Source organism: Neomonachus schauinslandi, chromosome 9 (assembly GCF_002201575.2).
Source record: "Neomonachus schauinslandi chromosome 9, ASM220157v2, whole genome shotgun sequence".
Lineage (NCBI taxonomy): Eukaryota > Metazoa > Chordata > Mammalia > Carnivora > Phocidae > Neomonachus > Neomonachus schauinslandi.
This window is the reverse complement of record NC_058411.1, coordinates 68629178-68645129: the sequence shown is the minus strand read 5'-3', so window position 1 is coordinate 68645129 and position 15952 is coordinate 68629178. Positions and strand designations below refer to the sequence as shown.

The 15952-nt window shown below is 33.6% G+C and overlaps 1 protein-coding gene across 5 annotated transcripts in view; it reads right to left on the bottom strand.

Moving 5' to 3' along the window:
* Positions 1 to 457: 457 nt before the first annotated feature.
* Positions 458 to 15952, bottom strand: part of NOVA1 (NOVA alternative splicing regulator 1) — a 150695-nt gene continuing 135200 nt past the window's right edge. For 3 of the 5 annotated variants that reach the window (XM_021695457.1, XM_044917988.1, XM_044917989.1), the window contains exon 5: positions 458 to 5986. In XM_021695457.1, the coding sequence (XP_021551132.1) occupies positions 4982 to 5986 (1005 nt within the window). In that variant the 3' untranslated portion in view covers positions 458 to 4981. The remainder of the gene's footprint in view (positions 5987 to 15952) is intronic. The other 2 variants (XM_021695458.1, XM_044917990.1) reach the window with 1 other exon arrangement.

Sequence of the window (15952 nt, the reverse complement as noted above, 5' to 3'; positions counted from 1 at the left end):
TAAATACCTGACCTTTTCAAATAAATGCAGACCTACCTTGATTTTCACAATAAGCCTCTATTAATTTCCATGAGACAATGTTTTCACAAATGTAAGGCAAAACAGATGTTAAATTACTTAAGAGAACTCATAATTTAAATAATTAAAACTAATTTGTGTTTAAAGCTATTTGCAGATTTATTAGAGAAACAAATACAAATATGCATTTCTACAGAACTGTTTTTTTTTTTTCCAAAATGAGCTTAAAACTTGTTCCACAGTTTTTACTTGTTTATATATCTATGGTAACCCAAGTATTGGCTTCTGTACCACTTGTAATGAGACAATTGCCCTTCCATTGCAATTATAAAAAACTATTTAAAAAAAAATTCGGCACATACACGTTAAATATTTTTCCTTAAAAAAATAATCTAATCAAAATATTGAATACTTTAGATTTAAACAATATTTTATTTACAAATCTGTTTTGATTACTTTATTAATTACACAAGGTAATGCTTCAATTTTCAAGAACAGTTTTTTTTTTTAATATATAGACCAGTGGAATGACATCCTATCTAGTAATATGTACTACACTTCATTTTTTTCAAAATTAACATGACAAGTTTTCTAATACTTTCATTTTTTTTTGGAAAAAATGTTATTTTATTGGGGCACATATCTGATGAAACAAAAAATAACATGCAGAATTCCAAAAATAATCTGTTAAAGTAATATGATACTTACCCTTTATGTAATAAGACATCTATGAACAACAGTGCATAACAATATTATGTATTCATGTTTATGAGAAACCAAGCAGGAGGCAAAATGAGTTCATTCTGCTTTCTAATCATGTGCAATTTCATATGGCTGTTTGCATCATTTAAATAAAGTGTGTACATTAAATTTCTAAGACTGCATTGCACCCAAAATTATTATGGATAGCCATGCTTGCCCTGTATTTAATGAGTGATGAATTTCTCCTACTAACAGAGTAACTGGTCTCAAATCGTGTCTGTGATGTAAAAGGGTATTAAATTATATTTTCATCTCTTTTCAATTGCTGCCTTGGAAAGCAAGAATTCCCTTCTTGGAGAAGACTTACAGTAAGTAAAATTTACTTAAGGACTCAGTGAGGAATCAGCATGTGAATCAAGAATGTAATATAAGAATGGATTAAAAAAATGTGATTATCAGTACCTTTGTTGAAATCTATTACCACCATTAAAATTTCCAAGGAAAGATAGGGCCTGTAACATAGGGGTTCCACTCATTGTTAAATTACTAAAATCTACCAATTTAATGCTTTCATACTGTTTATTTTTTTCCAATAGAAAAATAAATCTCATACATTAGAAGTGGTACACAAAAAACTGGGATAAAATTTATCAGATTCTTGATAGCACCATTTACACATTCTTAAAGTAAACATTAATATGCACTTTCTTAGAAAGCGATATAAATATATAATACAGGACTTGCTAACCTCTGTTAACCATCTGAATACGATGGAATAATCTATCTCTACTGTGCAGGTAGGCTGTGCATGGTGGTGTGGCAATATAATTTTAAAAGTTTGTTACAGATGTGATGGGAAGCTGGAAGGAGTCGAATAAGCAGAAAAAAGAGCTTAGATCTATTGTAAGCAATGAGTCGAAATGAGCCGTTACAGGTTAGAATTTATCTTTGTTTCTGATCATTCAATGAGAAAATGACTTCCACAGAAATAGATACATTTAACTGTTTCAGGAGTGGGGTGGGTGAGGTGAAGTAGGATTGAAAGTCCTACAGGTAATAGCAATAACTGGAAGTGCAGACGAAATTGGTCTTCAGTGCAAAGAGGAAGGCAGCCGTTTAAAAAGTCTAGGTGCAATGTTGTGGTGCTGAAAGAAAAGCTCCCAGTGATAAAGGAAAAAAAAAAACTGCAATGCAACTTCAAGCAGTAATTTTGTGGTGCTGAAAGGACAGCTCCCAGTGTTGAGGAAAAGATCTTGGATCTAGAATGAGGTGTCCAATCTGTATGATAAACAGCACACTGTGTCTCAGAGCGCCCATTCAATCTCAGTAAGTAAATGAAATATTGATTGAAAGTGACCCTGAAACAGAATGCATTAAAAAGACATAGAAAGCTGCAGAACTGAGGTAATTCGTATTCAGCATGTTCACCAGCCTCCCTATAGCAAAACAAGTCTATAAATAGTTGCATTTCATAAGATGTTTGGCCCTTGTATCATCAGTTTTCTCCATTTTGGATCAGTATAGCTGAACAGCCATTGTTACATGCCTACCTGTGGCAGTTTGAAGCCATACTAATTTTCTTCCAGTAAATTAAAGCATCACATCACAAATCAATTCTACATGGTCTATAAATTTCAGAGAATAAGTTTTTAGACAGCATGAAGCTGATTTACACATAATGCACACAAACCCTTATCTGTTACCATAAATTAAAATGTAAATATCTTCAATTTAGCTTTCAGATTTAACTAACATATAACCATGCCAACTAGCAAAAGTTTAAAATTCCCATTTACAATTAAAATTGAACTGAGTGCATTTTCAGCAATACTAGCTAATAAAATACACATAATTGTTTAAATGGTTTGGCTTCAAAGTAACATTAAATTCCAGATGAAATGCATGGGCTCCACAGTGGACTACTGGAATTTTGAAATAAAAGGTTGAAGATTTGCTAAGACTGAACAAAACATTTTAAAGACCCAACATTTGAAATGCTTCTAATACACATCCTAGATTACTTCCTTTCTCTTTTTCAACTAAGTGGGGCCCCAATCTTTGCCTTTGTTCACTGCTGACTCTGAGACAGCATGGTGAAAGAAATTTACATAGATATTATTTACTGTTAATGTATTATAAATGATCTGAGACTTGTGACATGCAAGGAAAAAATGAGACGGGAGACAAGTGATGCTACATGATGAACTAAGCACATTTATAATGATAAAATGAGTAAATATAATAGCGGCAATGCTAACCACTGATTCCACGAGATACACTATTTGTCAAAACTTACACAGCTACAGAGTATCGACGATAAATAGTCATTACCAATTAACACAGTTTACTACAGCTTTTCTCTTTCATTTAAACAAGCATATCATTCCCTTTTAAAATCATTCTCTAAATAAATATTTAGAGATAGAGAACTCTAAATGAAATAACAGTCCAATGTTAAAAACTAAAAAAAAAATGAATCTACTCTTACAGTTTGACAGAAATGAATTATTAATAGTGGAAGGGGAAGGGATCAGGAAATAATTTCAAGTTCTCAATGTCCAAAAGTAAATTGCACAGTAAATCAATATGAAATGAAGAGTCCATATAGTTCAATGAACAAAAGGGAAAGTTCATGAGGACAAAGATCACAGTTCAGAGAGAGGCTGGACGAAATTCAGACATGGAGCATCACACTCATTGTTCTTTAATTGGTTGCACAGAAAGGAGCAGCTGGGATGCCATTTAGCTTGCTAGGATGGACGTAATCAATGGGTTGAAGTTGAGATGGAAGTAATTCTCTTTTGTAATTCAGTTGCTCAGCCAGATGATCCAGAGGTAGCCAGCATTTTATTTTTGTCCATTGAATTTAAGACTGCATGCACAGCATGAGGAGGTGCTTGGGGATGGATGCCCCTATGAGTGGCCTTGAGTGGGCAAACTCAGAGGTTAACAGATGGTGTGTCAAATGGCCTGGACAGTTGGCACTCAGGAGAGGTACAGAAGAGGGTGACAGTTGTTGGGTCTTGGGAACAAAGGCTTACTTTGAAATGACCTGTCAAAAAGCCTGACAAAGGTAGATCACACTACCTCTCAAGATAAACTGCCTCTTCTAAATAAGCATGCAGGAAATACTGTCTGGTTGGTGACATAAAAATGCTCCACAAAACATGCAAATTACCGAGTATTAGAAACTGCATTGGCTGCTAGCGCCATGCTGCAAAGACTCCATCATGGGAGCAAACAGCTAAATCACAGATAGCTTCACAGTAAAATCTACATTCACAATACTAATAGGTTTCTAGTGTTAACAAATTATACACAATTATAAGCTCTTAAAATGCAACATACTTATCAAGCAGTTGCAGATAATGAAACATTATCAGCTATCAATAATTTGTTGGCACTTTCACTTTTGTTTATAAAATTTCCAATACACTGTACCACAGTTATGTGTCTAAACAGTGAGGATGTTAATGGAGTAATGACTGTTCTACTGGCCAGGCGATGGGATCAGTAGTGAATTCAGTGCTTAAAAACAAATGTACAAACCTCTGAAGAGGTGGGACTCCATGTGAGAACTTTTGTTGAACTTACAAATGATGAAGAATGGGCCATGGCCAGCATGCAGCATTATTTCCATTGTCTAGTTCAGATGGAGAACAGGTGCTTTTATTGATCTGTAAACTTACCAATATAATTTTCCACAGTTTTAACCTTTTAAATATTTTACAGTGCTTTTATGCAACTATATTGCTTTTTGATCATTTTAAATTTAAAACTTATTTTCAAAATATTGTCTCCTACTTCACTGTGCCCTAAGCAGGAAGTAAGACTTACATGACAGTGCTTTGGCCTCACTCCATTTTAGGTCACTGACCCCACCATACTCAACCTAACAGTAGTTAATTTAGTGTTATCTAGAACTAATACTGAAAACTATACGCATATCCCTGTCTACATTCAATCATTAAACTACAATAATGCTGGTAAAATGGCAGGCTTAAATCTTACACTAGAAACACCTCTGACAAATATACACAAGCAAAGTATAGAGAACAAAACAGATCAAGAAAAAATTCTTTCTATGAAACATCTGGTAAAACACATATTATTTACATATACACATTGTCAACATAGTCGCATTCATTTGCATAATTATATATTAATAACAGAAAAACTTCACTTCTGCAAAGTACAGTACATCCTTCTTGAAAATGGGGTAAAGGAGGGGTTAAAACAATCTGATGTATAATTGGGGCACTCAACCCACTTTCTGAGGATTGGCAGCCCGCACTCCTTGCTCATATGTGATCCTTTGTGTAATTAAATACTGAGCAGCCTGTGTTGCAGCTGGTGTTCCAGTAATGGTTACCTTCCGATTCCTTGTGCCAGGTACGAATTCTCCTTTTTTGGAGATCTGTATCCTTGCACCAGTCAACTCCTGGTATTCCACTAATGTTTTCCCTCCTTTGCCAAGTATTGCACCAACTAAGTTTTCTGGCACTGCTATTTCAACTACATCCTTTGATCCATCTGTGGATTTTTCTGTTCCTAGAATGGCACTGGCAGCTAGGGGAGAAGCAGCTCCAAAATATCCATTGGTTGCAGCAGTAGCAGCAGCCAGGCTACCTAATGCAAATGTCCCCGCCGTGCCACCAGCTGTGCTGCCACTGGCTGAGGCTTCACTGGCATAGGTGGCCAACAAATTGGCTGCTGCTGCTGCTGGGTTGGCACTGGCAGCTGCTGCAGCCAAGGCCCCTGTTGCTGCTGCTTGGCTGAGACCTAAACCTAATGTGTTGAGATTATATCCGTAGCTGGCTAAAGTATTAAGTGCAGAGGTGATGGCCACCAGGTCATTGCCTGTGAAGCCCGATAAAACTGCTGGAAAGGCTGCAACGCCAGCAAGGTTAGCGTGTCCTAATAGCCCTGCGGCGGCGGCAGCAGTTGGTAACACTTCAGCAGTGTTTGCATAAGGAGATCCGGTTGGATTGGAATTTGCCACTGGACCTGTAACATTGGCATAACTGATATTGAGACAGCTGCCACTCTGTGGATCCTCTTGTATCTTCTGGATGATAAGTTCAACAGCTTTTCGGTTTTGTTCAGGTTCTCCACTCACAGTGACAACCCTCTCTTGCAAGTTGATCCCATCAGGTTTCTGGGAAAGCTGCACCCAAGCCCCTGACTGCTCCATTATAGCCTTCACAGTAGCACCTCCCTTCCCTATTATCAGACCTGCTGTGCTGTTGGGAACTATAATCTTTACCTGTAATTAAAAAAAATACGTATAAATAATACTTCTGTTCTGCGCATACATATTATATTACTTTGCTATCCTAGAAAAAGTAAAATAATAAATTGAAAATTAGTTTAAACATAATTTATGGACGATAGAAATATCACAACTTCTAAAGCGACTTTTGCTGCATTTTAATACAATTATCTTGTAAAATCAGAATTTCCAAAAGAAAAAGCAATTTTCAGTTTAAAATCATTAAAAATTTTCCCAGAGTCTTTGTGCATTGCAGAAGTTATAAGAAATTAGTATGTTCTAAAAAATGGGTATCAATATACATCAATGGTAACATTTTTATATAGCGCCAAAATAAAAATAACTGTTGATATTCTTCACCTCTTGTAGCTTTAAGAATACCTTTGGTCTAAAACATACAAAAGCAAAGAGTGCAGGATTAGGATGCAAAGTTAGTAAAGATAAAAGCAGTAAAGTTTTAGCTTGAGTCCCTTCAGAAAATTAATTTCATGTTCCTTATCACCTAGCAATTTTTGTGTTATTCAAACCTTATTTGTTTCATGACTAATATTTTCAGAGGTCAACAAAATTATTACTAGTGGTATTTTGATTTTTCAATTAAACTGACACACAACATATAACTTTATCAAAATAACAGACATTTCTAAATAGTTAAGATAAAAAATTTCAATCACTTTAGGGAGGTGAGGAATGATATTTGAGTATATTACCCAGATGTTCTACTTAAATTTGTAAAATGACTATTTTAATTACATAGATAATTCTCTTTTTTGGCAGCCGTAGCTACATTTTAAAAAATAGGGCTTACAACCATATTATCAAAGGTTACTGAAAATTTACTGAAGTCACAGGAATAATTACAACAATACGATGTGACCATATGAATAGAGGCATTTTCGTTAATTTGTATAGAAACATCCATCCACAAAACCTAGCCTATTTGGATTTATTTAATTACAATCAAGTACTATTATAAAAAGGATAAAATCAGGAAGGTATTTTTTCTACCCCCTGAAATTAAAATATAAATATTAAAAATTTTATTTTGGTAGCACAAAGATATGCGTGGCACTGTTTTGTGACTCACTGGGAAGATCAAAAACTGGGAGTGTTGTGTCACTGACAAAGCACTAAAGTAATTGCTTTCCTTGTTCTAGATATTAAAACAGGCAGGTTGAAGTGACTTGTTGAAATCTGAGCAGGAATTTAGTTGAGATAGTCTATGAAATATTTCATTAGCTAGTTTTCAGCCAATATTGCCATGCTATATTTAAAACACAGATTTGGGTAAAAATATTTTAAAGAAATACAGCCATGCCTTTCTGGCAATTTTGCTCTTGAAGGAATCAAGCAGCAAAAATATAAATTCGAATTCTAGTCTGGGTCACCTCATAAGATATGTTTACATGTATTAACACACATGTACACACACACACAACTTTTTTTCCCACACATATAATTTATAGGAATGGGATTTTGTTTCATTCCAATTTGTCTATAAAATAATTTCATTTTATTGAAAACAATCTAAATTTTCTAGAAACATTTCTTAGGAATGTCAAATATATCCTTCATATTCCTCCTGATTAAGTGCATTCAGTTCCAAGAAGTAGGCTGAGAAATAATTTTTTAAAACATGTTAATTTGTTAATTTTGTTCACAGACTTTTTTGTAGAAAATTATTTGTCTGAAATGCTGCAGTATGTTAAAGTATTATAATTAGGAAGTTAAACCATGATTACTTCTTACACTAATTATAAAGATGAATTAGAATCATCCTTACATTTTATCCTGTGCACATGAAGTACTGAGAAAATTTACTTTTAAGGATTTAAATATCTGAATGTTAAATATGATTATATTTTATAAATAAGTACTTCTTTTTAAAATCAGAACATTTTTTATATAGTTGAAAACATTTATATACTGGCAAACTATAGTTTTTAACATAATTTTTATGTTTTAACATAATTTTTATGAATAAAAATACATTAGTTAACCAAAACTGTCATAAGAACTGTTCTTAAATTATTTTAAATTTTAATATCACTATTGTTTTGCCCAATGTAATGATTACCTGCATGATTATAACCCAAGAAGAGAAGAGCACATGAAAGGTCAACTATGGGAACTGTCCTACTGACTGTCAGTAAAAAGCAATGAAATATATAAATTTATAACATCCATTCTAAAATCACCTTAAGCTTCTATGAGATGTGTGAAGATGACATTAATTTATACTACACCACACACCAGTCTCATACTATATTTACTGCATCCACAGCTTTTTTGGTAAAAACTCTTGTACTAGTTCTATTCTTCCAAAAGAACTTGCTGATGTGTGCACAACACTGCCATTATTACACATTAGTTTGTCCTTTATTTTCTTGTTTTCTCCTTTCCTCATTTTTCTTTCTTTTCAATATTCAAAAAAAAATCTGAAACAACGTATAGTTCAGAAATGGTGTGTGAACTTCTCATAACCATAAACATCTTCTAAAAAATCTGTCTCTTTGGAAATGGAAAACGACACCATGCCATCTATCTTTATATTAAAGATGTCCTTATAATTTGAATTACTGTCAGACCACAAAAAAAAAAAGAACAGAAAACAAACTTCATGTAATAAGTACTCTTCCCTGGATTTTAGTTTTAACTATTTGAAATAATCTTATATAAATTACTGTCAGCCATAATTGCTATTTTATCAAATACTGATGTGGTTCCCAATTTTTGTTTGTAGAATTTACATTTGTCCATATATAACTACATAAAGGTGGGTTATGATTTAAGAGAAAACATTAATGATTGCATATTAATATTTATAGTAGCACTATTTAACTTTAGATAGTAGTAATTCTGCATAAGGTCCCTGATCTCAGATATTAAATTAAAAATTAAAGAAAATATCAGTATAAAAAGTTACTAAATTACAAATTTTTTAAAATGTAAATACTTAATAGCCTAGCCAAGGGAACATGTCACCTAACTTTTATTTTTGACCCAAAGAAATGAAAAACCTCTAAGATTTATACTTTTTTCCTTGAAGACTTAAAAAAAATGTTATCTATTTGCACACTTAATCTAATATGGACACAAAGAGGAAACAAACTCTGAAAAAAAGAAGCTGAGGCAAAAAGAAAAATTGCATAATATCTTAGAAAAAGTAGTATTCTATTTCCATCTTATGTGTCAGGTCAGAGCCAAGAAGTGAGGCACCAGTGTGAAAGCTTGGAAATAGTGGGCTACTGAATACTGGGTGGGGTAGGGGAGAGAAAGGGAGGGTGGAAAATTATGTAAGATGGCTACTTGTTTACTTCTTAGACACAGGAATACAGCATTTACCGAAGAAAAAGTCTGTGCACTGATAGTGTTTGCTTCCCCAATGAGATGATAAATAGCAAATTTTAATTATATGTATGGCTTCATTTTCATTGGTGAAGTCTGTCCACATACTGACTCACATAAGTATAGATGTACTTATTCTAAAGAATTGAGAGGAATTAAAAAAAAAACAAAAACCAAAAAACTGGATCCTAAACAGCATAGAAATTATTTGGTGTAACATACACTAACTAAATCAGATAAGCTGTTGACAGCTACAAATCAGTTTTCAGAACTATTCTATAGTTGCTATCATCAATTCAATCATTAATGGAATGCTTACTGAGTGGTCCAGGCCATGTGTTGGGAGCTAGAAATAAAGGATATATATGACACTGCTCCTGCCTTTAAGGAACTTTTAGATTACTTGTGGAAAAAGATGTATAAATGTAACAGTGCAGTGAAGTCTTAAAAGTGCTGGTATATAAATACATGAAGAGTACAAAGTAGACACAAAGCCTAACTGGAAGGAGAAGGGGTAAGAAAATCTTTGAGAGACAATGATTATTATGTATCTAAATGTCTTTCACATTTTGTGTTCTAGAAGTATCCTGTTCTTTATCAGACATTCCTGTAAGGTTGACCAGTTAGTTATCTCTATGTTGGAGAGGTTCCATTCACACCTAAACCTATTTTAATAGTGATCATGTGCTTAAGTATTGTTTTTAAAGAAAAAAATACTTAAATTTTCCCTGTTCCTAGATTTATAATTATATATTATCAAAATATTATAAGATTAACAATATAATTATGCTAATTTTACTAGTATCAACTGCTTTTCAGAAAAAATAAAATGACTATTTCTCTATTTGCAGCCAAAGAAGAACCTCTATGGGAATCCTATAAAAAGTATTAAAAATACCAAATAGGTAGGTTTTAATGTTGATATGTTTCAATTAAAAATAAATATTAAGCAAAACAAATTTACTCCTTTGCCAAATAAGAACTAAAACTCATTATGGTCTTATAAAACAATGAAAGTGTCTGTAAACATAATTCTTCATCATCATGGCAGGAAAATTAATTATTTCATAAAGCCATATTTTCATATAAATTCAAAACAAGCTCCATTATAATTTAGGATACCTCAATTAATAGTATGGACTACTTAAGGGCTGCCATATTATATACCATATATGCATGGACTTATATCTATAAAGCAATGCCTATCAATAGTGGATACCTTTCTTTTATTCTTTCATTCAGCCATGCTGATCTTCCTTTTTCTGGCAACAGGCCCTAATCTTCCTTTGGGAAATACCCTCTCTCACTCTTAGTGCATGTGCTTCAGGTAAGGCTGACAACCTTCCAATGCTCTAGGAGTGGAAACATAACAGAGCCTGACACATCACAATTTCCATACCCCTGGCAGTTACTGATTTGGGATTGAGCATGTGGCCCAGGATGGTCCAATGAGTTAACCTGAGAATTTGGTAAAACCACTGAGACAGAGATACCTGTGTTTCTAATCTAGTAGAGCACAAGCCTGACATTACTAGTGACTATCTTGCCACCATATGGAAAAAGGAAGAACCTGACTGAAAATAAAGTTAACCTGGATAAAAGGAGTCTACAGAAATGGAGAGAGAAAAATTTCTGACAGCATTTTTGGCATCTCAATCTAATCATGTCTAAAGCTAGCACAGATCAATATAACTCCCTTTTTAAGTCACTTTGCGTTGGATTTCTATAATTTATAACCAGGCAAGTAGAATATTAGAAAACGTTTTTACATTCTTGTTATATCATATATTATTTGCCTATCCAAAGGAAATACTGACATTTTGTTGTATCTCTTGATGCTCTAAAAGTCAAAACATTATAGCTCTGGTGAAGAAACACAAGTGGATTACTTAATTTACCTTTTACCAAGATATACCCTACATGATCTAACAGAATAAATCTCTAATATTTCCCCAATGTATTACACCTCAGGCTACTGAGGCAACATTTCGTAGTGTCCAATGAAGATGCATGTGTCATTTTGGGGATCTATATTGAACTGCAGACCAAAGTAAATTGAAAACCTCATATCTTTTCTTTTGATTATAGATTTTATACACATAAATAACTGCCATCCTGAAAAGTACTGATTTGACAAAATATGTACAGGATGGCTACATGAATACAAGTATCCAAATAGTACAAAAAAGCCGCTCTTCTAACTCTCTACTAGTCTGTTTAATCTACTCCACTTTTGATAATCAAATCAAAGGCAACACAGTTGTCATAAGCATGCATAATATTATTGTAAAATACCATGCTGTTTTTTCTTATATATCTTCACCAGTCCTTCCCTCACCACTGCCAACACCAGGTTTCAAACCTGGGAGCCATCTGTGACTTTTCTTGCTCCATGGATCTCTACATCTTGTTATGTACAGTTTTATTTTTTTTTCTCCCTAAAATGCTTCTTGCCCAGACCTACTGCTTTATCCTATCTAAAGAAATGTGTGGTATTATAAAGATAATCTAGAGTAGGCAGTTTGAAGGTACAGGCTCTCACCCTGGCTCTGCTGTGTGACCTTTGTCAAATCACTTCAGTTTCATCATCTATAAAATCAGAAAACTTGGTAAGATTATGGATGAAGAGTTTTTATTTTAGCATTATAAAAAACGCTACTCAACAGCTGTCAGTGACGACTCCCCCATTCAGTTACCTACTGAATTATCTAGAATCCGTATTCTCTGTATCCTGTCCCTGACTTGTCTTCCCAGCTTCATCTTTTAAAACTGGTATACCGTGCTGAATCCAAACTTTACCTTCTAGTTCTTGGATATACTCTATATTAGTCATTTTTCCATGTCTTTGCTTATTACTTACTCATTTGGTCCAACTGACTCAAATGTTATCTACCTATATTCCCACACTGTTCTTTCCCTGAAAATGTATACATTTTTGCCTCCTGAAATCTTATATGTCCTGCAAGAACAGTTCAAATGCAATATAGTTTGTAAACTCAATCCTGGTTCCCTAAAACCAAAATATTTTTCTGTATTTCTTATTATGTTACTTATCCAATGCTGGCTTATATTAGCATACAACAGATATTTACTTCTCTTACAGAATTTTATCTTCCTGAAGGCCATTATCTTATTTAATTTTGTCTTTATTATTTGCACTTAGTTGATGTTATCAATTGGATAACTGTTTAAAAAATAAAACCAAAAATATAGATTAATAAGAACTAAATAATAAACTATTTAAAAGATTCCATCATGGCTATACAGTCATGTATATGTGCATGTGTGTAAAAAATATGACACTGGGTTCTTAAAACAAGAATAGCTTAAAACAAGAATAACGTTATCATCTCTAAAATCTAAATTCAAAGACTATCCTTTTGGCCAGAGCCACCATCTTCCAGTAATTTGCCAAAATGACCAACACAAAGGGAAGAAGGAGAGGTACCCGCTATATGTTCTCTGGTCCTTTTAGAAAACAAGGAGTTGATCCTTTGGCCTCATAACATGTGAATCTACAAGAAAGGTGATATTGTGGACATCAAGGGAATGGGCGTTGTTCAAAAAGGAATGCCCCACAAATGTTACCATGGCAAAACTGGAAGAGTCTACAGTGTTACTCAGCCTGCTGTGGGCATTGTCGTAAACAAACAAGGGCAGGACTCTTGCCAAGAGAATTAATGTAAGTATTGAGCATATTAAGCACTCAAAGGGCCGAAATAGCTTCCTGAAGCATGTGAAGGAAAATGATCAGAAAAAGAGGGAAGCCAAAGAGAAAGGTACTTGGGTTCAAGTGAAGTGCCAGCCTGCCTCATCCAGAGAAGCACATTTCATGAGAACCAGTCGAAAGGAGCCTGAGCTGCTGGATCCCATTCCCTGTGAATTCATGGCATGATAAATGTAAAAAAAAAATAGAAGACCTCAAGACCGTAAAAAAATAACTCAAAGATTATATTGCAACCATGCTGAAATACACAAAAGATAAATGTATAGATATTTTAATCTTATCATAAAATTACTGAAACTAGTAACACTCACAGATTTATGGTCATTTAAAAAACTACTAACATTAAGAATGGATGTTGTCCTTTTTAAAATGTTTTTTCTGCATCTATTGAAAATGATATGGTTCTTATCCTTTCTTTTATTAATGTGGTGTATCATTTTGATTGATCTGTGAATATTGAATCACCGTTGCAACCCAGAAATAAATCCCACTTGATCATGGTGAATGGTTTTTTTTAATGTATTGTTGGATTTGGTTTCTAGTATTTTGGTGAGGATTTTTGCATCTATGTTCATCAGAGATATTGGCCTTTAGTTCTCTTTTTTAGTGGAGTCGTTATCTGGTTTTGGTATAAGGGTGATACTGGCCTCATAGAATGAATTTGGAAGTTTTCCTTCCTTTTCTATTTTTTTGAATAGTTTGAGAAGAACAGGTACTAACTCTTCTTTAAATGCTTGGTAGAATTCACCTGTGAAGCCGTCTGGCCCTAGACTTTTGTTTGTTGGGAGTTTTTTGACTACTGATTAAATTTCTTTGCTGGTTATTGATCTGTTCAAGTTTTCTATTTCTTCCTGTTTCAGTTTTGGTAGTTTATACAAATGGTGTTGGGAAAACTGGACAGCAACATGAAAAGAATGAAACTAAACCACTTTCTTAAATCATACACAAAAATAAATTAAAAATGGATTAAATACCTAAATGTGAGACATGAAACCATAAAAATCCTAAAGGAGAACACAGGCGGTAACCTCTTTGACATCCGCCACAGCAACTTCTTTCTAGATATATCTCTTGAGGCAAGGGGAACAAAAGCAAAAATAAACTACAAAATAAAAAGCTTCTGCACAGCAAAGGAAATGACAAAACTAAAAGACAACCTACAGAATGGGAGAAGATATTTGCAAATGAAATATCTGATAAAGGGCTAGTATCCCAAAATCTATAAAGAACTTATCAAACTCAAAACCTAAAAAACAAATAATCCAATTATAAGATGGGCAGAAGACATGAACAGACATTTTTCCAAAGAAAACACACAGATGAACAGACACATGAAAAGATGCTCAACATCACTGATCATCAGGGAAATACAAATCAAAACTATAATGAGATAACACCTCACACCTGTCAGAATGGCTAAAATTAACCACAGAAGAAAAAACAGGTGCTGGGAAGGATGTGGAGAAGGGGGAACTCTCTTGTACTGTTGGTGGGAATGCAAACTGGGGCAGCCACTGTGGAAAACAGTATGAAGATTCCTCAAAAGGTTAAAAATAGAACAGCACTATGATCCAGCAATTGCACTAGTAGATATTTACCCAAAGAATACAAAAATACGAATTCAAAAGGATTCATGCACCTTGATGTTTATAGAAGCATTATCTACAATGGCCAAATTATGGAACCAGCCCATGTGTCCATCAACTGATGAACGGATAAAGAAGAAGTGGTATAGATATACAATGGAATATTATTCAGCCATAAAAAAGAAATTTTGTCATTTGCAATGATGTGGATGGAGCCAGAGTGAAGCAAAATAAAACTAGTTAGAGAAAGACAAATCTGATCTCCCTCATATGTGGAATTTAAGAAACAAAACAAACAAGCAAAGGGGGAAAAAAAGAGAGAGGCAGGCAAACCAAGAAACAGACTCTTAACTATAGAGAATAAACTGATGGTTACCAGAGGGGAAGTGGCTAGGTGCAGGGGGGATGAGTAAAATAGGCAATGGGGATTAAGGAGTGCACTTGCTGTGATAAGAAAGTTGTATGGGTGAATCATGGAACACTTCATCTAAAACTAATGATGTAATGTATGGGGATTAACATAAGAATAAATAAATAAATAAATAAATAAATAAATAAATAAATAAATAAAATTCTTTTAATAAATACTTTTTTAAATTAAAAAAAAAGAAAGTTGTATGGGTATGTTGATCACTATACTGCACACCTGAAACTAATATTACACTGTATGTTAACTAACTGGAATTTAAATAAATTGTGAAACATTAAAAACATACAAGAAAAAAGATATACTTTGAAAGTAGTAAAAAAACGAGAAAAAATCACTAACATTATAATAGTTAAATATTAAATATGCACTATATCCTTTTTCTTAAATTTTCACTGATGTATTGCTTTTCCTGTGATATTTTTTAGTTTCTTACTAAGGCTTTATGACTACTCTTAGCCATAAAAAATGTAGCCAAGTTGGTTATAAAAGTCCAGAATACAAATATATCAGTGTTTACTTGATTAAGTGATGAACATGACTCAAATGATAGTTTCTTACTGAGTCATAATCACAATTTATAAGTGGTGCAATTACCTCCTATCCCTTTCCTTGCTTCAAACAATTGCATTTTTACCTCAGAATAATTAACTCCAAAAGTTTTGTGGAGGTTGTACTTCATTTTATGTCTTTTTTCAAAGAACCTTACTTTACTTGCCCCTCTGGCTGCTAGATATGAGAGAGAATGACAGAGAGAGTACACCTCTTTTTTCGTGTCTCTTTGGAAGAAGACAGAAAATGAATGATAATCCCCATGAAGTTTCTAAAGGCAAGTAAAGTTCAACTTGACTATTTTTTACTTAATACATTAT